Raw genomic sequence first — 22,371 nt, forward strand, 5'->3', positions numbered from 1 at the left:
ATTGTCTCCAGATACTTATTTGTTTCATTTGCCCTAGGTGACGTGGGGTCAACTAGCTGAAACCCTTCGAGTCAAGTTCTACTCCGCGACGGGAGGTGATCTTTCCGAAGATAACTTACGGTTCCTGGCTGAGAAGATATTCAGGTAACGCTATATACCTCTCTAACCTCTCTCGTCGACTGATCGTCCCTATGTCAGTTTATTTCTATAATTATCGAGTCCACGGCCTCATCAGAATTATCAACTTTTAAATAAGGAAAGTAGGAAAGCCATATAAACGATGGCTGGACGATATAAAAGAAACTGCAGGGAAAGACTGGCTAAACAAAGCGGAAGACAGGCAGAAATGGAGAGAATTGGAGGAGGCCTGCACCCAAAGAGGGGTCCAAATTAAATAAATAGATAGTAAATAGAATACATAAACCTAACACTAACTACTAACTATAAGAAACTTACTAACCAATACGCTAAAACTTTTAATGTAAAATAATTGTAAATTGGAAATAAAAGGCTTTTTTATTTATTTATTTATTTAAATAAGTGTTTCATTAAAAACTGTAATAGATGTCATATATTAAAGAAAAAGTGACGAAGCCCTCCAGTGGTGAAGGCCGGATTCGAACCGGCGTCTTTAGCTATCGCGGCTCACGCCATGAACCTCTAGGCCACCTCGCCACGGCGGTACCCGTCCCAATTTCTCGACTACATGCCATCTTAGTAAGACTAGGCGTCTTTGTCTTTGGCTTTGAAGTGTTTCGTTGTTTTTGCAAATAATAAAATAAATAAATAATAAATATTACAGGACATTCTTACACAAATTGACTCAAGTCCCACGGTAAGCCCAAGGAGGCTTGTGTTATGGGTACTCAGACAATGATATATATAATATATAAATACTTAAATACATAGAAAACACCCATGACTCGGAAACAAATATCTGTGCTCATCACACAAATATATGCCCTTACCGGGATTCGAACCCAGGATCATCGGCTTCACAGGCAGGGTCACTACCCACTAGGCCAGAATGGTCGTCAACTGTCCACTAAAAAAGGTTTATCCCTCACGAAGTAAAAATGTTTATACATGAACATGTTAATTCCCCAGCAGATCGAACGTGCCCCACAACCAAATAGAACTGAACAGCCTAACCGTCTCCTGGAGCCAGTTCTGCAAGGACGCCCTCCCTGAGCGCAGCTTCACCTTCTGGGAGTGGTTCTACATGGTGGTCAAGGTCACCAGGGACTATCTGCGGACCCTGTGGGTCGACCGGTGAGTGTCGTGGAGTCAGTCCTGTAGGGAGCTCTCTGAGCGCAGCTTCACCTTCTGGGAGTGGTTCTACATGGTGGTCAAGGTCACCAGGGACTATCTGCGGACACTGTAGGTCGACCGGTGAGTGTCGTGGAGTCAGTCCTATAGGGAGCTCCCTGAGCGCAGCTTCACCTTCTGGGAGTGGTTCTATATGGTGGTCAAGGTCACCAGGGACTATCTGCGGACCCTGTGGGTCGACAGGTGAGTGTCGTGGAGTCAGTCCTATAGGGAGCTCCCTGAGCGCAGCTTCACCTTCTGGGAGTGGTTCTACATGGTGGTCAAGGTCACCAGGGACTATCTGCGGACCCTGTGGGTCAACCGGTGAGTTATTTTTCAAATTACGACTACAGTATCCTCTTATAATGCGCTCCGTATGTAAAAAAGAAAAAATAAACCATTTAGTTGGGCATGCTTTGATAAAAAAATTAACCATTTCTAGCATTGAAGCAAAACAACCATGTTTTATATCCTAGAGACTGAAATTTTCACTATATATGAAATTTATGAAACCGATTTGTTATTGTGGTTAAAAATGGTTACAAGAGCAGGATTATTGGGTAGTACATTGACCAATCAAACATTAGTCATTTTAGTAACTGGAATATCAAAACAGCCAGTTTACCTATAGGCAGTGTGACATGCTTATCGGTGTAAACGGACTGTATCACGCTTCATATCACGCTCAATATGTAAGTGAGATATGAGCGAAAGCTTGAAATAAATGATTTTATTATTTATTTTTATTAAGATTTCAATTGAGAAAATAGCAGATCATCCATCGCTCACGGTTTCTATTTGTTCATCAGATTGATAATGGGTTTCATACAGAAGAAACAAGCAGAAGACATGCTCTCTAAATGCGCTCCGGGCACATTCTTACTTCGCTTCAGCGACTCTGAGCTGGGAGGCATCACTATCGCTTGGGCTGGAGGTTAGTATTTAGATATTCAAAAAGGCTTCATTATTCATATAGGAGGAAGAATATAATGCTCTCTAAGTGCGCTCCATCCTTATTTCGCTTCAGCTATTCCAAACTGCATTGTTGCTTGGCCCGGAGTTAGAAATTCAATACAATTTCTATCGATCTCACCAGGTCGGGCGTAGCGGGGTTAATGCATTATTCGGCTACAATATTTGTAAATTTTGGTATTCATGGTAGATTATATCAACCTTACTTTCACAGATGGTCGCGAAGTTTTCAGCCTCCAGCCGTTTACGTCACGCGATCTGACCCAACGACCTTTAGCTGACCGGTTGTCTGATCTGACACAGCTGCAGTACTTATACCCTAATGTGGCTAAAGATGATGTGTTCTCCAAATATTACACGAAACACGGTAAGTTAGATACCTCTGATCTGACGACCTCTGATCGGCTCTCTGATCTGCTGCAGCTGCAGTACTTATACCCTAATGTGGCTAAAGATGATGTATTTTCCAAATATTACACGAAACACGGTAAGTTAGATAACTGATCTGATCTGACAACCTCTGGCCGGATCACTGATCTGAGGCAGCTGCAGTACTTATACTCTAATGTGGCCAAAGATGATGTGTTTTCCAAATAGAGTTGTGCCATTCCCGGTAACATTCCCCATTTTGTATGGGGAAATTTCTCGCTCGGTAACATTCCCCATACAAAATGTGTAATGTTACCGGGAACGGCACAACTCTATTTCCAAATATTGCACGAAACACGGTAAGTTAGATACCTCTGATCTGACGACCTGTGGTCGGCTCTCTGATCTAACGCAGCTGCAGTACTTATACCCTAATGTGGCTAAAGATGATGTGTTCTCCAAATATTACACGAAACACAGTAAGTCAGACAGTAGCTGATCTTCTGATCTGACGTAGCTTCAGTACTTATACCTTAACGTGGCTAAATGTTCAAATGCAGGATATTACTGCAGAAATCAGTAAGTATGATAGCTTATAACAGTTTTGAATGATTCACGGTTAGTTTCACTAGACTTATATTGACCTTATTGCTGTTGACTTATATTGATATGATAGGTTACCCCACATTAGCATTAGCGCCCACGTCGACTTTTGGGAACCCCTAATTTTTAGGGTTCCGTACCCAAAGGGTAAAAACGGGACCCTATTACTAAGACTCCGCTGTCCGTCTGTCTGTCTGTCACCAGGCTGTATCTCATGAACCGTGATAGCTAGACGCTTGAAATTTTCACAGATGATGTATTTCTGTTGCCGCTATAACAACAAATACTAAAAAGTACTGAACCCTCGGTGCGCGTTTTTCTGATCGTGTTAGGTATAGTTACAGTAGTAATTTAAATTAAAAGCCGTAACTCAGGGTGTACCCAAGCGGGTACAACGGGCGCTGGGTTAAGGCGCTAGCAGAATACCAGCGATGTGGGTTGCGTCATCACCATGATGAGCCGGCGCCTTTTCGCTGCCACGATGCATAGCTACATTATGTAATATTTTTAGTAAATTAGTTTACTGTAGGACTAATTTGATTAAGATTGTCACGTGATTTTGATAAATATTTATTATTATTTCACCAGAAAACGAAATGTTAAAGAACGGCTACGTGAAACCAGTGCTAGTGACCACCCTGCCTCCATACATGTCGCCGTCGCCGTACGCGCACTCGCCGGACAGCCAGCGGAACACCCCGAGCGTTCAGAGCAGGTCAGTGTTAACCCTAAGATCGTATTCACATTGTCCGATCCGATATCGGATGTCGGATGACTCGAGGAGTAGTCATGCCCCTACGCGCTTCGCACGGATAGTTCAACTAATTTACACAAAACCTTTATAAATTATACATATAAATTAAATTAAATAAAATTGTCATTTATTTCAGGCCTAATACACCCATATGTGTTAGTAACTTACATAGCTAATAAAAATAATGTTAGTGCTATTACAAAACAAATTAACATGCAAATTAACTAATGACTAGGAGCTAACTTAGGGCTAGGACACACCGGATAAGCCTTATAAATCTAACATATCACCACAAATTATCATCATTTTTGACTAGAAAATGCAACAAATAATTAAAACTCAACACAATACGATTCAAATTAAATAATTAAATTAAAAATTCAATAAATAAAATTCAATAATAATTAAAATTACAATTAGTACAATTAAAATTACAAGTATTCACATTTGACAAATTTTATAAATTAAAAACACAAAGAATATTCAGTAGATAATAAATGCTAATTAAGACAACGCAATCCGCAATAAACCTACCTCTTGAATCACTCAATCTATTAAAAAAACCGCATCAAAATCCGTTGCGTAGTTTTAGAGATCTAAGCATATTTAGGGACAGACATACAGACAGCGGAAAGCGACTTTGTTTTATACTATGCAGTGATTATTATTATTCAATAAGCAGGCAGACAGTTGTGACAACTGATATTGCCTGTATCCAGTAATCATTGACAGTTATCATTAGTAGATGTATAGGTATGCTTGTCTAATTTGTTTATTTGTTGTTTAATTTGTTTTTTTTTCGATATTCCCGCTTTATTTTGAGCAATAATTATTAATGAAACAAATAATATAAATATAAAAAAAAACTTTTTGAAGTAAAACTTCTTTAGGCGCAACTAAAGGGTAACTCAGATATTTTTTCTGACGGAAGTAACGCTCAGTAGTGACACACGCACAATAGGACACACCTCAAAGTGCCAACATAGTGATAAATGTCATCGTCAAAGAAGTTTTACTTCAATTGCGCGTACAGATTACAATTTTTTATATTTTACTTTGTAGTTGTATCCGACATCGGATCGGACATTGTGAAATTGGTCTTACGCCCGGCCGTATGATGGTTGCTGTTGATGATTTCTTCGTCTAAAAGCTCGGAAACCGTTTTATTGTTCCCGTTCATTCACCCGGGATTCATTTTTGTTCGCGGTTACCACAGTTAAAGAACTGCTATTTAGATACCAGTTTATTATGCCAAATTTGTGTTTGTGAAACGAAATTAACCGATTAAATTTAAAATATTGAAGCAATATAGACGAGTAAGTGTATCAATTTCTTTCAAACGCCTTAACCGAGTGAGTTTAACCGGTTATTATATCGTTTTCCGCGAACCATAACATTTCGTTCCCTCTTAACGGTAAGGAGTGAGAACCAAATTTTTTAGTTAGCATTTCATCAATTACCCGGGTTTGTGAATGAACGAAATATTAATTATAACGGTTTAGGAACGATATTAGCAGGTATTTCAATAACGGTTCCGAGCCCTGCCCTGTCCTGTTTGTCGATGTCAAAGATTATGTATACATGTTTCGCCTTATTGCTAATGATTTTTTGAAACGTCTGCGTGCTTTACTCCAAATTTTTTAATTAAAGGAAAAATGGAAAAATTTACACCTCCGGCAGGACTCCGGTGCCTGTTAAGATCATATCTTACAGGTAGATGTTGCTATAAGGGAAGGGATGGAAAAAATCGCACACATCTGTTAGGCCTCCGTGGCTCAGTTGGCAGAAGCGATTGGACCTTGGACCGGTGTTCCAATGGTCGCAGGTTCGAGTCTTGCTGGTGTATTTTTTTTCCATTTTTCCTTAAATTTAAAAATTATTGCTAATGACTTTAAAAGAGGAAGTTGCAGATGTTAACATATCTTTGACGTCGACTATACAATTTTTATTTTATTGTTACATCTTCTTATGATTTGCTTTTAATTTTTAATTATTTTCCTTATAGGTACATGCTTGAGTTTTAATCAAAGGACGTATCCTTAGTTATTATTTTAGTTATATATTTTATTTTAATAGTCACATCCAATCTAAAATTTTACGCTCGCATTTTGGTGCCTTTTTTACAAAAATGTGCTTCCTGCCAAATTATTAAGTAAGACTTTATCTTTTAGGTTATTGTTAAGTTGTTTTTTTTATTAATTTTAATAATTAGGTTTACTTATCGCACAATCTCTAAAACCATTCGAAAATTAGGTACTGAAATTAAAAAATAAAATGGTTATAAAAAGTATCAGGAACAAAAGAAAAACAACTATAATTAACGCATAGGTGTTCAAATTTCTATTTTACATACTTTTATAGATAAGTTAGTTTAGACGGAAAATATGAGACGCGTTTATCGTTTTGAAAGTACAGATTGTAGTGAATAATCCTTTACCATCGTATTCTCACCTTTATCATCGTATTTTTACAAAAAATACTGAGGTTGACTGAAATAGCATGAAAAATATGAACGTTTCCGGCAAAATACGATGGCAAAGGATTGTTCACTACATCTGTATGATGAGCGATTTTTAAATGAAAATTGCTTTGAGTGATTATTTTATAATATTTGATCATACAGTCTAAGAATTAAGCATTATTTCCTTGACTTTTAGCTTTTTAATATGCTTTGCAAACAATTATTTTAAGTTTTTAGTATGTCAGTATTTTTTTAAATATCGAGAACTTTGGTATTTTGATATTATGTGTAATAAAAAAACTTCGTCTGTGAGTTGATGAATATTTCGTGTTTGGAACTAATGCTATGTTGACTACATGTAATAATGCCGGCCGTATGGTTGTTGGCCACCATTGTGTCGTTAAAAATCGCGAATTTTCTTCAAAATCGGAATATTTCACCATCTCAGTGACTTCATTTTTATAAACGTATCAAATGCCAGTACTCATAATAATTATATTTTAATAATAACTATTCTTCTAGCTGTGGACCAACTATTCTACAACTCTAAAAGGAGAACAATAAGTGCAATAAGTTATATTTATTTACTATAAATTACGTCGGAAATAATGTAATGTGGTGAAATTATAGGGTTCACAAAAATAAATCATAATAAAGCGGAATATGTCCAGGTATTGTTGTATTATGGACTCAGGCGTCTAAGCAAAGTATGGAGCAAAGTGCTTAAATGTCTTATGGCGTCATTCAAACGCGCTGACAGCTTCAATAGGGAATATTACGCGAAACTCTGCGTAGGTGGCGCCACTACCACAATCTGAGGGTCTATCGCGAAACAAGAAAATCGAAATTTCGTTATCTAACATCTCTCACTAATGCATATTCGAGCGATAAAGAGGCAGATAGCGAAATTTCGGATTCGCGTTTCCCGGTAGGTCCTCTGTAAACAAACCGCCTTGATGCATTAATGTCATATTTTATTATCTCTGAAAACTTGTCAAAAACCTGTTAAAGGTATATTCGTTTAGTAAACCATAGAGTAACTTACACAGTATGTATAAGTTACTCCATGGTTTACTAAAAAGGCTAGTGCTGCAATCTGGTGGCAGAACGTTGCAGTAATATCCCCTATTAGCTATAAATCGATTGACTTAATCTGGCATTTTGACTTATGTAGGCATTTGTAAGAAAGGGATAACACATTAAGTATCTAAGAGGCTTTATGGATGGGGGTTTATAAATATACGCAGTGTTGGCCGAAACGTTAATGCAATTAACCATTAACCAGTACAAATTGAACCGTAAACTGTAACCGTTACGGTTTAATTTGTACTGGTTAAAGATTAATTGCAATTAACGTTCGGCCAACACTGAATATACGTATACTTGTATACAGTACGTAAACTTATTAAAAGAATACTTTAACACAAAATTTTAGCCGTCGCAATACAATCTTAAGTTATAGACCGCGGGCCAGGTGCAAATTTCGGTCATCGCATCCCGGGCGATAACTCTAATAATGTAATCTCGTGGACGCCAGCTGCCCAGGGACCGGCCCGCTATCCCTTATCGGGGTTTTATAAGGGTATTGCATAAGGCTTAACTCACCATACCCTTTGCCAGACGAAACCCTTTGTTTTGCTTTTAAAAACCCTTATATAAAGCTACCACATTTGAGTAATCGGTAGCCCAAATACCCTTACAAAACCCTTATCATCCGCTCACTAACACCTTGCATATTGCTTATAAGGGTTAGCCTTATAAAGGGCTTCACTTTTAGTATATAAGCGTGCTAATTTAAGTCGTCTACCTTGTTCATAAAGCACACATTACTTCGAATCCGTGCGATCGTCGGCGGCGACGGCGGCGTTCTTTGACTAGGCACGTATTTTCTTTCCTTTTCATACACTACCGTAGATATATACTAATCCTGTCTCTTTCACGCAAAGGGAAACCTTTATAAAAAGCGCTTAAAGATAAGGGTAACCCTTATTAAGGGCTAGCCTTATTTTTGGTTAGCTTTTCGGTAAGGGTTAGTCAAAGGTAGGGGTATGAATGGGCTTGCAGTTCAAAAGGGAAAGTCTTTCAATGTGTTAGCCGTGTTTAAGTGTCGCCCATTGAAAGGGTTTTATCGCGGAAAGGGTTGTCCGGTCCCTGCAGCTGCCACTCCGTTGGTCGGTTAAGGAACAGCAGCCATCCTTACACGCAAATAGTACATTCTACAACATGGGGCGTAAGTTAAATATTGCAAACGAGAGTAGATTTATAGACTCCAGTTTGCAATATTATTACGCCCCTACACACTTGCGATACAAAAATGAAGTATAAAGACAAAAAACTGTTAATTATAATACTAGAAACTTCATAACTCACTAGGGAAAACGCTTTTTCTATAATTCCCGCTAAGCCTGCGTGCAATTCCACATTTACTGAGCGAGTGTGATGAAAAAAACATTACGCTCTTACTTTAAAATGACATGCGGAAATAATGTGAAAATTGGTAATAACGTTACAGTAACATATCTGGGGGCACGGCCGTGCCCCCGCCAAAAACAGAAACGAGACATAGGGCAAAGGGTGCCCATCTTTTCTCGACATATCTTTCTCTAGAGCTAATTTTCGATGCTAGAAATTGTAATACAAAGAAAATAGAGCGATTAGAAGTTACACAATCAAAACTTTTACTCTATTTTCATACGCTTTGTGTACTTCCATTTTATTTGTAACTAAAAGAAAATTTTACTTTAAAATGAAGGTTGAATCCTGCCTATCTGGTGACATTTTACGGAGGGGTTACAAATTAATATAATTTTTAGAACCTTTTAGTTTTCAAAAGACAGAAATATCAACCGAGACGAAGGTTTTAAGATCTCATCCACATGGAACCTAGTCATTAGTAATTGCAAATATCGCAAGTTGAAAAAACGAATATCGTGAGTGTTGTCTTGTGTGTCGACCCGGTGACATCCCTAGTGCGCAAAACGTTCAAGTTAATAAACAAGATCAAGTGCGGGTAGTTCGAAAAACTCGCGCGCCTAGAAGATGTTGATGGCAACTTTAGCCAGTCTTCTCCGAGACCACGGGGACAACGCCGTCCTCGAAACGTCGGATGTAAATTTAAAACTTATTTTAAGCGATGAAGTCCCGTCGTTGTGAATAATAATGAGTAAAAATCGTGAAAGTTTAAATCTGTGTCTTTTAGTAAGTTTACTTACTGTATAATAAATATAGCCCAATATGAGTTTGGGCACTAAAGCTATAGCCTAAACCCTCCTGTGAGAGGCCTGTACCCAACAGTGGGGAGTAAATAGGCTTGTGATTCCTAACATTGTTTCTCAGCGCATTTTTGAAAAAATATTCCCTCTTATGACCTAAAATTCAGTATTAATATAAATTGGTATTTAAATTCCATCATCATGTAAGCATTTATTTAAGTTTTAGCTATTTTAAGTTATATCAGTATTTCTATTTATAAATTAAAGTTTTACTGTTCTATGTATACCAAGTTATAAATGTGACTTATCGAATTAGTATTAATGTATGTTATATTTAATAAATATTTGACATGTGTATGATGTGTACATATTAGAATGTTAGATTTTCTAGAAAATTTGTGGTCAATTTCAGAGTCAATTTATTATTAATCTAATCCATATCAAGAAATACATAAAAATGTATTAAACACTGTATCAGGGTAATTTAATTTTTCGGGCTATTGTGACTATCACGGGATTGGGGTCATTAGGGGTAAATTTGAACTCTGAAAAAGGTAGTTAGCAATTAGTTAGTTAGCAAGTGGAAATCCGTGGTCTCTGCCTACCCCTCCGGGAAATAGGCGTGATTATATGTATGTATGTATGACATACCCTTCTTATCTAATTGTAAAAATAAAATAGTTACAGGCGGTTAAACATAAAGGTATGTTGATTGATACAGTGTTTCAAACGTCCCCATCCTACCCTATATAGTTTTATGCGTACGTTTTTGTTAGTTCGATTGATTATACTAACTTTTCTAATTTAATACCTATATTAAACTGTTATAAAAATGACAAATTTGACAGAATGAGGGCTAACGCGTATGAATTCGCCGCTAGGGGCGCTAGTGTAGATGGTGGTCTTTTCCATAGTTCGAAATGTCAAATGTCACTTGTCACTTCAATGACTGACAGCTGTTCTTTAGTCTTTTGGACCACCATCAACAGAGGCGCCGGACTTCCGGTTCGAGCGCCATCTTGATAGTTAGCATCGTGATTAATTACTTTGTTTTTTGCTTATTAATATTGTTTAAAGTGTAATATCGATAGCTTATTATACAGTAAACTAATGTGGTAGTGTGCAGTGAATGGAGAATTAATTTTGAAGCGCGTTTAACCACCATCTTGGAGTCAACGGCCGGTAGTCCACGTGCTTCTTGTAAAGTCTAGCTATCGATTTACAAGAGCTAACAAATCACCGTACACTGTCTTGTACAACCGTACAATTTTTGTCGTTTGTAAACCTCTCAATACCTTGATACTGGCGAAATAGTCCCACTGGGCTGAAGCCATAATTTTAAAAGAAGAAGAAGAACAGAGGCGCCAACTGGTGAGCAAAAAAACGATAGCCCTCATTAAATTAAAAAACTTTTTGGAATAGGTATTACTGTAGTACTCAACTAGGGAACAAATAAAATTATTTTATGAAATATTTTTTGATTTGTGTTTTCTAAGTAGTCACACTACACTACTATATATTAATTATAAACTGGAATGGACTACACTAAAGAAAAAGTGACAAAGTCCAACTTTTTCTTTAGTGTATGTTATCTTTTCAGTCTATAGTAGTACTCATTGTATAAAATTTTCTATATATTTGGATACTCCCAGGAAATATAGTTTTAATTGTTGCTTTTTGCATTTATATTTATTATAAATATATTCTTCAAAACGTTGGATATTAGGGTATATTTACACTATTACAAACGATCGGCAAGTTTATATATATACAAAAAAAAATATTATAAGTATTATCTTTAAAAATATACCTACAGACCAATTTTCCTTATACCGCGTTATATAATAGTATGGTAAAAGTTATAAAATTTTATAGTATACACCCTTTCAACTAGATAAATTTAATAAATCTTAATATTTAATTAAAACAAGTTATTTCATTCACATTTCATATAATACACAGTCTTAAAAGCACTGTATTGAAAAATTGGAAATAAACTCAAATTACGTAAAATAATTAATTCAAAAAGCATGACCGCATTTAGTATCCCAATTTTTTTTTGTTTCATGACGCATGATATTTGTAGGGACTATCTTTTGCGTTAAACACATCTTTCATTTTTTTAATTTAAAACTGTTAATTTGAATTAATGTATACGATCTTGAATATTGCCTTCACGCACAAAAACGAACAGTCATATAACTCGTTGCACGCCCTTCCAAACGCAATGGTGCCCATTACGCTCGCTGCGTTGAATCGCGATAGACGGCGTCTGCATCAAGAATGACCAAAACGGGCCATGTATATTAATTTTGACGAGTTCCTATAACCAATTCACATGGTAAATACCTCGGTTTAAACAGTATTTAAAATGTAAATGACCATGTTCAATTGAAAATAGGGTTAAGTCGTTTTGACTACTAGAAATAAGTATTTGGATTGATGTTCTTACGCTATTGATGTTTGATATAGTATTAAGCTGATTGACAGTGTTACACTGAAATATACTGTTCATATTTAATGTATTTAATCTGTTTACTGTAAACACGAAGGACGGTTACAGTATGATACAGTCTGGCAAAAAAGAGTAGAAATTAAAAAGTCGCAACACTGTAGTGTCGTCCCGTTTTTCTTAGATTGATTTGAAAGGGACGACACTATACAGTGTTGCCACTTTTTAATTTCTACTCTTTTTTGCCAGACTGTAATTATTACTCTCTTTTCATTTAAGTAATAAGAAAAAAGACATCCTATTCTCTTGTAACCCCACATCGCGTTTTGGCAACCCCAAATTTATTTACCAATCCGCAATGTGGGGTTGCCATAGAGCATGACGGGAAAAAAGAAGGAACTACATGGATTTCTACTTTCGTCCAGAAATTAAGAACTTTGTATACACGTAATAGTAAGAAATAAATACATCGCATTTTTTATATTTTACTTTATTCATATAGTTAGTAGTTCTGTCAATTTTCTCAACAAGAAATAAAAGTAAGATTTTTAAAGTTAAGATTTTTTATGAGAATATTTAATAATAATAAAATAACTACTTTCCTATTACATATTTCTTGTCATTCGTTTTTGTATAGAGATGGTGCTGAAATAATTTTGTATGATTTAAGTACATTCGTATATTTTTAATAAATTCAAAATTTACGACCAAAATATTTTAATAATAATTTGAAACGAGCAAAATATTTTAAAAATTTAACATTATGTAAGAGATCTCACTTATTTCGCTCTCTGTTAAACTTTTTCTTTAACTCATATTTGTTGTATTGGTAACTAGTAACTATGTTCTCTCTTTCTCTAACGACCAAACAAAGAGCGAGATGCGAGATAACAATACAGCCAATATGTATTACGTGACTAGGTTTTTATATCACAAATTGCATTTATTTATATAGATTTTGATAGCCATTTATGACAAAAAGAAATCGAAAGTTTGCTAAATCTTATTGGATACATATATATTAAAATTTACATTGGTTTATATACTGGTTATAATGCATAGGTAAGGATGTTTTACCCCGGAGGGTACTGTATTTACTAACGAATTTAATCTATTGTGTTACGGATGTGACTATTATTTAGTATAGCTATGATATATAACTTCATACACGTTACTGAATCGAAAAAATCGTATAAACAATGTCTTATGATTTTTTACTCTATGGCCACTGCTAGTTTCGGAAGTACTGTTTTTGTCACGGGATGCCAAAAAATCCTTCGCGACTGTAGTTATAGATTACTAACTTTTGCCCGCGACTTCGTCTGCGTGGACTTAGTAACCCCAGCTAGAGTAAGAATAGCGCCTGGAGAAAGTCTTATAGCAATCATTCAATTTAGGCATAATGCACACAAATATTAGGCAACTCATTTATTATCTCAATTCCACCATGATTCCACCCCGCTTTTCACCCTCTTAAGGGATGATTTTCGGGATAAAAACTAACCTATGTCCTTCCTCGGGACTCAAACTATCTCTACGCCAAATTTCAACTAAATCGGTTCAGCGGTTTAAGCGTGAAGAGGTAACACACAGACAGACAGACAGACTTTCGCATTTATAATATCAGTATGGATTTAACGATAAAATAAGTTGCAGTTAAGGCTGTTCCATAGGTTTGTCGCTGTCACTGTCACATTTCGCAAGGAAGAACGGGAAAGATCATGCGCGCCAAGTGTCAATTTTGATCGAATTTTGTCGATTTTTATTTATTTTAAAAACGTTACCTTACAATATCGAAATTCGGAAGCTATGAAATTACTATTTATGTTAATATTGTTTTTTCTTCTTTTATTGTTTATAGTATCACATAATTAATAACCGAGTAAAGTTGGATTAAAAGTCCGAGTTAGAGGTTACTTTGGGAATTAATTGTATCGAGCGAAGTTTTATAATTCGTGTATCGGAATCTATGTTATCAAAGATAATATAGTCAAGAACTACATATATTTTTTCCACGTCTACGAATATCAACGCCTCTTAGAAAAACATGATCATATAAGGAGATTTTTCGCCTTCTGGCTGTTTGAGTTGAGTTTACATGGAAAGAGTAAATTAGTATTCAATGAGATTTACGGCGATAAAAATATTTTGTCGCAGAATTCAGAAATAGCAATTCTTTGGTCGAGTTAAAAAGTACGATGTCTTCTATATTTATGTATCATAGCTTAATAGATTAATTATAATTAGGTCTATGTCTAGAACTGTACTATAAACTGCATATTGTATAAAGAACTCCTTAAAAAACAAGATTTTATCAAAAGGCTATTTCATGAATTTGTTAAGAACATTTACATTATTACACTTTATGACGGGCATGGTTCATCGGACATAGACCAATTTTAAAACAGTATTCCAAAAAACGTGCTCAAAATTTGCTTAACAAACTGTGTAGCTTGGCATGAGATAGAGACATCGATGGGGTTTTCATATTTTTGCTTTTAATTTTAATATTCTTTGATATTAAAGTATAGTATGTCAATTTCAGGGTTCCGTACCTCCAATGGTAAAAACGGAACCCTACTGTCCATACGTGTCTCAGGTTTAAAAAAAATATTGTAATAGTAGATTCAACCTTATACAGGGTGGCTAAAAAATAAGTGCATTCCCGTTGCCAGGGAGGTTTTAGGAGTATACTGAGCAACTTTTACTATGGGACCAACCACGAAATCGCGAAAAAAAATACCCTCCCATAGAAAATGGACCAGCCAAAATGTATGAAACAGCCAAAATTTTTTTCGCGATTTCGGGATTGGAATTTCGGCAATGTAAAAGTTGCTCAGTATAATTCCAAAACCTCCCTGGCAACGGGAATGCACTTATTTTTTAGCCACCGTGTATATTTTTTGATTAGGTATACTTTTGTATGTTGTCCCTAACTTATGCCTAAATTACTAGTATTATTTCGACTGATTTGGCCAGATATCAAATAAAACAGTGGTCCACCTAGTTTTAAGTACAATAGGATATTGACCAGCGCGAAAAAATGTCTCGTTCGTATTTTGGCCGTCTTGTAAATTTGGATAAGACCAGCGAATGAGAAAGGTTATATGTTGGATGTATGTTGTATGTATCTATTGATGTGTTTCGAATACATTCTATGTGCTATTGGAAATAGTTTTTATTTTTAAGGTGAAATTGTCTTATTATGTTTATATTATTTCTTTCTTCCTAAAAGCTTTTGTGATGAATGAATATTACATAATACTTATTCTGATCACTATTTAAATAAATTAATGCTCATTAAAAAATAATAAGACAATTTTATCTTACGATTTTACGCGAAAATGCAACACAGACGGTCGTACTTTTTTATTTTTTATTAAAATTTTAAAAATAATTGCTTAACTATTAATATCAAAGCAGGGCACACACTGCCTTTATATTGTCTGTGCTGCCTTTTTGGCGAAACGATTTTTTTTATTACAACGACCGAATGTCTAATGTGTTGCATTTTCTCTTTCCCGATCCTGCGACCTTGGGGCTGCCTTGGACTACGCACGAAAAAAAACAATACGAAATATAATACACATTACACTTTTAATATTCTCTAACTTTCATAAAACTTTAACTTAAAAAACTACACCCTTAACTAACTTTACAAATATACATTTACATTTTACATTTGCCTGAAAATCGTCAATTTCTAATCAAATTTCCGTAAAACACAATTGCAATTTACAATTCTAAAATATTTCAACACGGACATAAATTATCCGGACTTACACAAATACTTAACTAATCGTTCATCTTTTCCATGTTTGACAAAAAACACATTAACTGAAAATATTGTACAACTTCCATTGAGAACTATCACATTTCCGCCTATAACTTCACCTACAATCTACTTGACAACCTCACCTACAATCTACTCGACAACCTCACATACAATCTACTCGACAATCTCGACTACAATTTACTCGACAATCTCGACTACAATTTACTCGACAACCTCACCTACAATCTACTCGACAACCTCACCTACAATCTAATCGACAATCTCGACTACAACTACTCGGCAACCCCAACAATCTACACAACAACAAAACAGCTACCTGAGCGCCGCGACCCCCGCGCTGACGGAGAGTTCCTTTATGGACAGCGACCTGTTCGAGCAAATCCGAGCCTTCGAGCCGGACAGCATGGACGACTTCAGCTTCTACCAGGGCAACATGTCCAACATGTCCAATTCCAACATGTCCAACATGACCAACATGTCTAACATGCGGGAGTAAGGTGAGTTGAGCTTATTGTTCATTATTAAATATGCTGTAGGTAGGAAATTATACACTAATTATTTGAGTGTTACAATTTTCAATCGCATAACTTTCATCAATACATGATGACGAATAAATCTAGATTTTATTGGATGTTCCGATTATTTGGGAAAGATTTGCTTTAGCTACTTTAAAATCTGCCACTTCTACAGAATGCGTCTGAAATTGATGTCTTAAAAATATTTCGTCAACAGACTTCCAAAAATAGGATTTCCGCGTATGTTTTTCTACTGCTACTGACTTTTCGAATAAAAATGTAACATAAATACAAGGTATCCTATTTTATTCTGTTACCTAAGCAACTTATATAAGATTCCTTATTTTTGTCAGGAATTGTGTTTAAAGTCATTTTTTAATGATGGGCATTTTTAACATATTAACTTAAAAATCATTATCTTTATTTCAGATGCCAGATTGAGAAAAGAATTTAAATTGAAGATTTAGTTTCACGGTGAAATGAAATTTTGCAGTCAATTTTAGCTTAAAATGTAACCATTCATAGTCTATGTAGAATCCGTGCCATAGAGTTCAAACATATTTACAAATTATTAGTTTTATTTGAAGCTTTTATTATATTTAAATTAAATTATGTATACCTTATATAAAATACGGAAGATAATTTGATATGCAATTGTAGGCCATTTTATTTTTAAATAGTAAAAGTGTAAAGTGTTATGAAAATGTAGAAATAATACTAACATTATACGTATATTTAGTTGGGATATTGACCAACAGGCAGGATCCCAAAATAAGGTGTATTTTTAATATTTTCTTCAGATTTTTTAAACGGCCTAAAGTGCAGATTTGAAAATAAAATGATTATTTTGACGTATATTACCATGACTTAAACCTATCAAGGTATAAAAACGTTATTGTAAAGAATTTTTTTTGGCCCTGTTTAAAAACTGCATATTTTTGACCAAGTTTTCATGACATTTAATAGCATTTAGACGGTAAAATGCAAATGTAAAATTGATTTTTACTTTTATTTTATATAAAAAACCAGTTTTTAAGTGCAATTTTTACCATTTTTTTTTATAAAAAACGAAAATAATATATACTTTATATTACTTAGTTACATTTCCTCCCTTCGCACATTAAGTAAGAATATATACAAAAACACATTGGAAAACCCAACACAATTAAATGACAGTCCAACCATACTATTCTTGAAATCAGTGTATTATATATGGCTACAGTATGGGGTTCTTCAAAAAAGGAGTGTACAGGTTTTTAAAGGGTCGGCAACGCGCGTGTAATATCTCCGGTGTTGCAGGCGTCCATAGCCTACGGTAACTGCTTACCATCAGGCGGGCCGTATGCTTGATTGCCACCGACGTGGTATAAAAAAAAAGTATACACATACGAAATTTCTATTTTTTTTTAATTTTGATTATCCTAGTGCTTCAAGGCCTATCACATTTTTTTTATTTCTTGGGATTAGTTGTCAAGCGGACCTCAGGCTCCCATGAGCCGTGGCAAAATGCCTGGATAACGCGAGGAAGATGATGATGATCAAATTTGTAGATTCTTTTTTTTTTATCCTAGTGCGTCAAGTCAAGGCCCAATGCCCATCACTATTTTTTTCTGTTGTAGGGGTTACAAAGTGTGATATTCTAAAAGTAACATTTTTGCAATTAATTAGAGACTTATTAAAATACTTTAGATAACAATATTTAATCGTCTTTGGTATTCCATAAACTGCAGGCGGGCCCGAAAATAAGTGTTTTTTTTTCAATGTGCATATTGCTGATGTTTTTTTTAACAAATTTTTGAGTTTGTATATTAAAGCCAAATAATATGTAATTAAAGGAGAATGTTTTGAAGATAATGTATTTTTTTCAGTTATACGACTGTAGTTTTAATTTTTACATAATTTTTTAAAACACGTGTAAGTAAGAAATGTATTCTAATATGTCTGTTAGTCTGTCTCTATATCTATTGTTCTATGTATACTGAACCAGACATTTGTCACTGTCATATTTTGTCAATTCCTCAGCAAGGATTATGTGATTTCGGCCTGCGATATGAAAATATATTATTACCTATAGATACGTACATTTAAATGTAAGATTATACAAAATATTATGCATTTTAAATTAAATTAAAGTTTTCGCAATTTTAAATGTTACATTTAAAATGTAATAGGAACGTGTTTATTATAATATAGATATAAATGAGTGTTGCTTACTGCAATTATTTTATCTGCATCTAGGTATTAATATGGGGTTATAAACTATACGCCAGCTGCAGCTGACGTACTAAAAACCTTCCAGAATAAAACTAATAATAGTTTTTGTGGCACACCCTTTGTCTCATTTACATGTCTATCAAGTACTTATAATTTTAAACTAAGTCCCAACTTAGTCGCGTAAAAATCTTACGTTTATTTATGGCCTGACGTTTCGAACGTGACGTTACGTTCGTGGTCACAGGCAGACACAATATATCAAGTACTTGTAACCTTTCTAATGAGCCTAAACTCCTTTGCTAACTTCCGTCTGCATCAGCAGATCAGCTCCATAGTAGCATATTATTGCATTGTCACCAGAATTAAGGAAGTTTTCCAAATTTCAACTATTACGCGCCTAAAAGTGTGTAAAAACGACAACTATGTTTTCAAGTCGCCCTTATCGAAGGCGCTCATTTGCCTAGGGATCCCATTTGCACGTCCTCATCAGGCGAATTCGCCATTTGCGAAACGTTCGCTATCTGTTCGCGTGCATTTCGAATTCGCGAATGGGTCTTATTAACTCCATCCACCACAAACCGAACACCCGGCGTTAGCAGCGTCCGGACAGTTTTAACCCAATTATAGAATTGAAGTATTCTATGTATTAAAGTAACATGAGTTTTAGCCCACTCACAGAATTCGTCCCTTGTCATTTGTAGTGAGTATTTGACCAAGCACAGTAATTTAAAAGGAAAGACAAGTAAATAATACCTTAATATTATATTCTTAATATAGACTTGTTGCTGTGACATAAAAATGTTTTAGTCACCTTTGGTTTAATACAAGGTGTAACAAAAATAGTGAGAATTCGTGGCATTTTCGGTAATTCCGTATCGTGTTCTGAATAGGAAAAAAATATTTTATGGGTCAGGTTAAGCTTTTAAAGTACACAAATTTTTCGTGTCAAAAAAGTTTTTCTTCTAATTTTTCCTAATTAAAACACGATGCCGAACATCTTAAACATATCTCCACTAACCTTGTATATTTTTGGATTTGTATTAGCAAGTTTTATAGAGTCGATTTAGGGACATTATTTTTAATCAGAAATCGGTATTGTTTACTTGTCTTTGTACAAAGAGCCTTAATGTTAAAGATAGGAAGGAAGAGGACCACAATTATAAATATGTCAAATTATATTGTCAAAATTTGCGATTCTTATTTGGTGCATTTGTGATAGAACCTTACCATCATTTGTATTGTATTGTATTGATGTATTGATATTTATAATTATACGAAGAAAGGTTCTGAAATTGTCAAATGAAAATACACTATGTATTGTCAAAATTAACGTTTAATTTAACAAATATCCGATTTGTGATACTTGTGGCCTTACTCAACTTTGTTTCATGAATTAAAAATAAATGTTGCTTATGAATGTTGTGTTAGTGTTTTGTTTTTTATTGGTTTTGACACGTCATGTAATATGTAGTAGTAGTAGTAAATCACTTTATTGTACAAAACAAAAATTGATAACATGAAATTCATATAAATTTAGGTACAAAGGCGAGCTTATCCCTATAAGGGATTTCTTCCAGCTAACCTTAGAGTAAATGAGTGGAAAATTCGAATTAGATAGATAGACAAACTTACAGAACGTACAATAATATTTAAAAAGGAAAACTACAATATTAACGTCTACGAATAACTAAAATACATCAATTGCATTATGCAATAAAATAAATATGTACTAGCATACATAAATATATAGTACTAAATAAATATTAAATAAATATATATATATATATAAAAATAATATATATATATTAGCACTCAACCAAATCACAGTTCGTGGGAAAGCCAAAGCTTTTTCAGATTAACTTTGAGTGATGCTACAGACCGGGACCGTTTGAGCGACAGGGGCAACTCGTTCCACAACTTCACCGCGCGCACTGTGAATGAATTTGCGTACGTTCGAGACTTATTCGAAGGGATAGCAAGCGTAAGATTAGCACTAGAACGTAAGCGGTGATCACTTCCTTCAGCCAGATAGTTAAATCTCTCGGTTAGGTAAGATGGGGAACAGGGGTTGAAGAGTATGTTGAAAAGCAACGACAGAACATGCACATCCCTGCGCTGGCGGATCGGTAACCACCCGAGCTGCTTACGAAAATTAGAAATGTGGTCGTATTTACGGAGGCCATACACATACCTGATACAGACATTTATTTAGACATTTATTTTATTGACATTTATTTTATTTATTTATGTTATACATATATTAATTCTTGTTTCGAATTGTGCATTGCGACGTCATTAGAAATATAAAAGTTAATCTACTTTACTGATAGTTATCATAAAAAATAGAGGACACAAGAAAGGTTTACACCTATTTACCTACTCATAAATATTATACTTCGTAGTAAATGTAGTAATATATGTATACTCCCATTTATACCGCCCATTTTTAATTAAATATAATATATAATACGTATAGTAATATTGCCCGACGCATAGCAATATTCGAAATCATTTACCGTGTGATAAAATATAAGTTAGATTTGTCCATGTAACATAAGATGGTTATGCGTACCGTGGCAAATATTTGCCTGTTTCTATGGCCTGAAAAAAACCTGTTAAATCTATAGCAATTCTGCAACTGGCCTGTTTTTAGCCGAATGAGACGTACTCACCTAAAAATTTAATGTTTTTTTTTTTATTCACCAAATGGTCTCCACTAAATATTTACTTAAAATTTGCGATTTTTTTTAAATAATTGTTTCGTGTAGTTATTGCAAAACTCGACCAAGTAAATATGGGGAATAAACAGGGGTTGGCTGTGACTTGCCAATTTAACGATTGGCAATTATATAAAGCGAGGTTTAGACTAGCAAGAACTTGCATGCAATTTACGTTACATTGCCGACTACTAAGGTAAACTGCATTCAAAAGTTTGCTAGTCTAAACCTCGCTTAACGATTAGAATTTGATTAGATCGCACAATGAATAGAGCACTGAGATAGGCCTAGGCGTAGAAATAGCAAAATCATTTAAGCCGGCCAAGGATGACAATCGCTATCGCTACGACAACGAAACGCTTTGTGTCTCTATCACTCTTCCATATTAGTGCGACAGTGACAATTGCGATCGCTACAGAGCGTAAGCGATTGGCATGTTGACTATTTAGATAGATACAGATAAATAAAATTACGGGAAACGGTTCCCGATATTACAGCACAGTTACAAGCACCATGTTCATGAAGTTGAAGTAGCTAGTAATTGGTTAACTAGCTCACAGTATTTAACACTTTGACCGCCAAAGACGTCAACAGACGCGCGCGGCCACAACCTAACGTCAATGCATTCTGAGTCGGTATACATAGTTTAGCCAATGAGAGATAAGAAGACATAGTGCTCACTACATACATCGGTTTTGTTACCAAAAAGACTTATTTTCGTAGTCTACATCTAGCGTCAAGTAGCGGAACTATCAGTACTGCTACTAGACACTAGATGTCACATGTGTCGCGACTGATGAAAAGTGTATTGTTCAACAATTTATAACTAACCAATGAGGATATAATAAGATAGAGCGGTACTGTCATAGTAAATTTTGTAACCACTTTAAATTCACTGCCATCTATCGACATACTTTAAAACTAAAAATGAAGATTTATAAAAATACGTTAAAATGTATTTAAATATGGATAAATGTTTTTTTTATTTGCATTAATTA

At 34.9% G+C, this 22,371-nt stretch overlaps 1 protein-coding gene across 9 annotated transcripts in view; it reads left to right on the plus strand.

Moving 5' to 3' along the window:
- LOC134753319 (signal transducer and activator of transcription 5B) overlaps window positions 1-20,073 on the plus strand; it is a 47,922-nt gene extending 27,849 nt beyond the window's left edge. For 6 of the 9 annotated variants that reach the window (XM_063689173.1, XM_063689170.1, XM_063689174.1 and 3 more), the window contains 7 exons: window positions 38-144; window positions 1,108-1,272; window positions 2,118-2,242; window positions 2,495-2,647; window positions 3,841-3,967; window positions 16,240-16,424; window positions 16,872-20,073. In XM_063689173.1, the coding sequence (XP_063545243.1) occupies window positions 38-144; window positions 1,108-1,272; window positions 2,118-2,242; window positions 2,495-2,647; window positions 3,841-3,967; window positions 16,240-16,423 (861 nt within the window). In that variant the 3' untranslated portion in view covers window position 16,424; window positions 16,872-20,073. Of the gene's footprint in view, window positions 1-37; window positions 145-1,107; window positions 1,273-2,117; window positions 2,243-2,494; window positions 2,648-3,840; window positions 3,968-6,011; window positions 6,169-16,239; window positions 16,425-16,871 lie in introns of those variants that run through there. The other 3 variants (XM_063689175.1, XM_063689176.1, XM_063689178.1) reach the window with 3 other exon arrangements.
- The last annotated feature ends 2,298 nt before the right edge of the window (window positions 20,074-22,371 follow it).

The sequence above is a fragment of the Cydia strobilella genome, chromosome 26, assembly GCF_947568885.1.
Source record: "Cydia strobilella chromosome 26, ilCydStro3.1, whole genome shotgun sequence".
Classification (NCBI taxonomy): domain Eukaryota; kingdom Metazoa; phylum Arthropoda; class Insecta; order Lepidoptera; family Tortricidae; genus Cydia; species Cydia strobilella.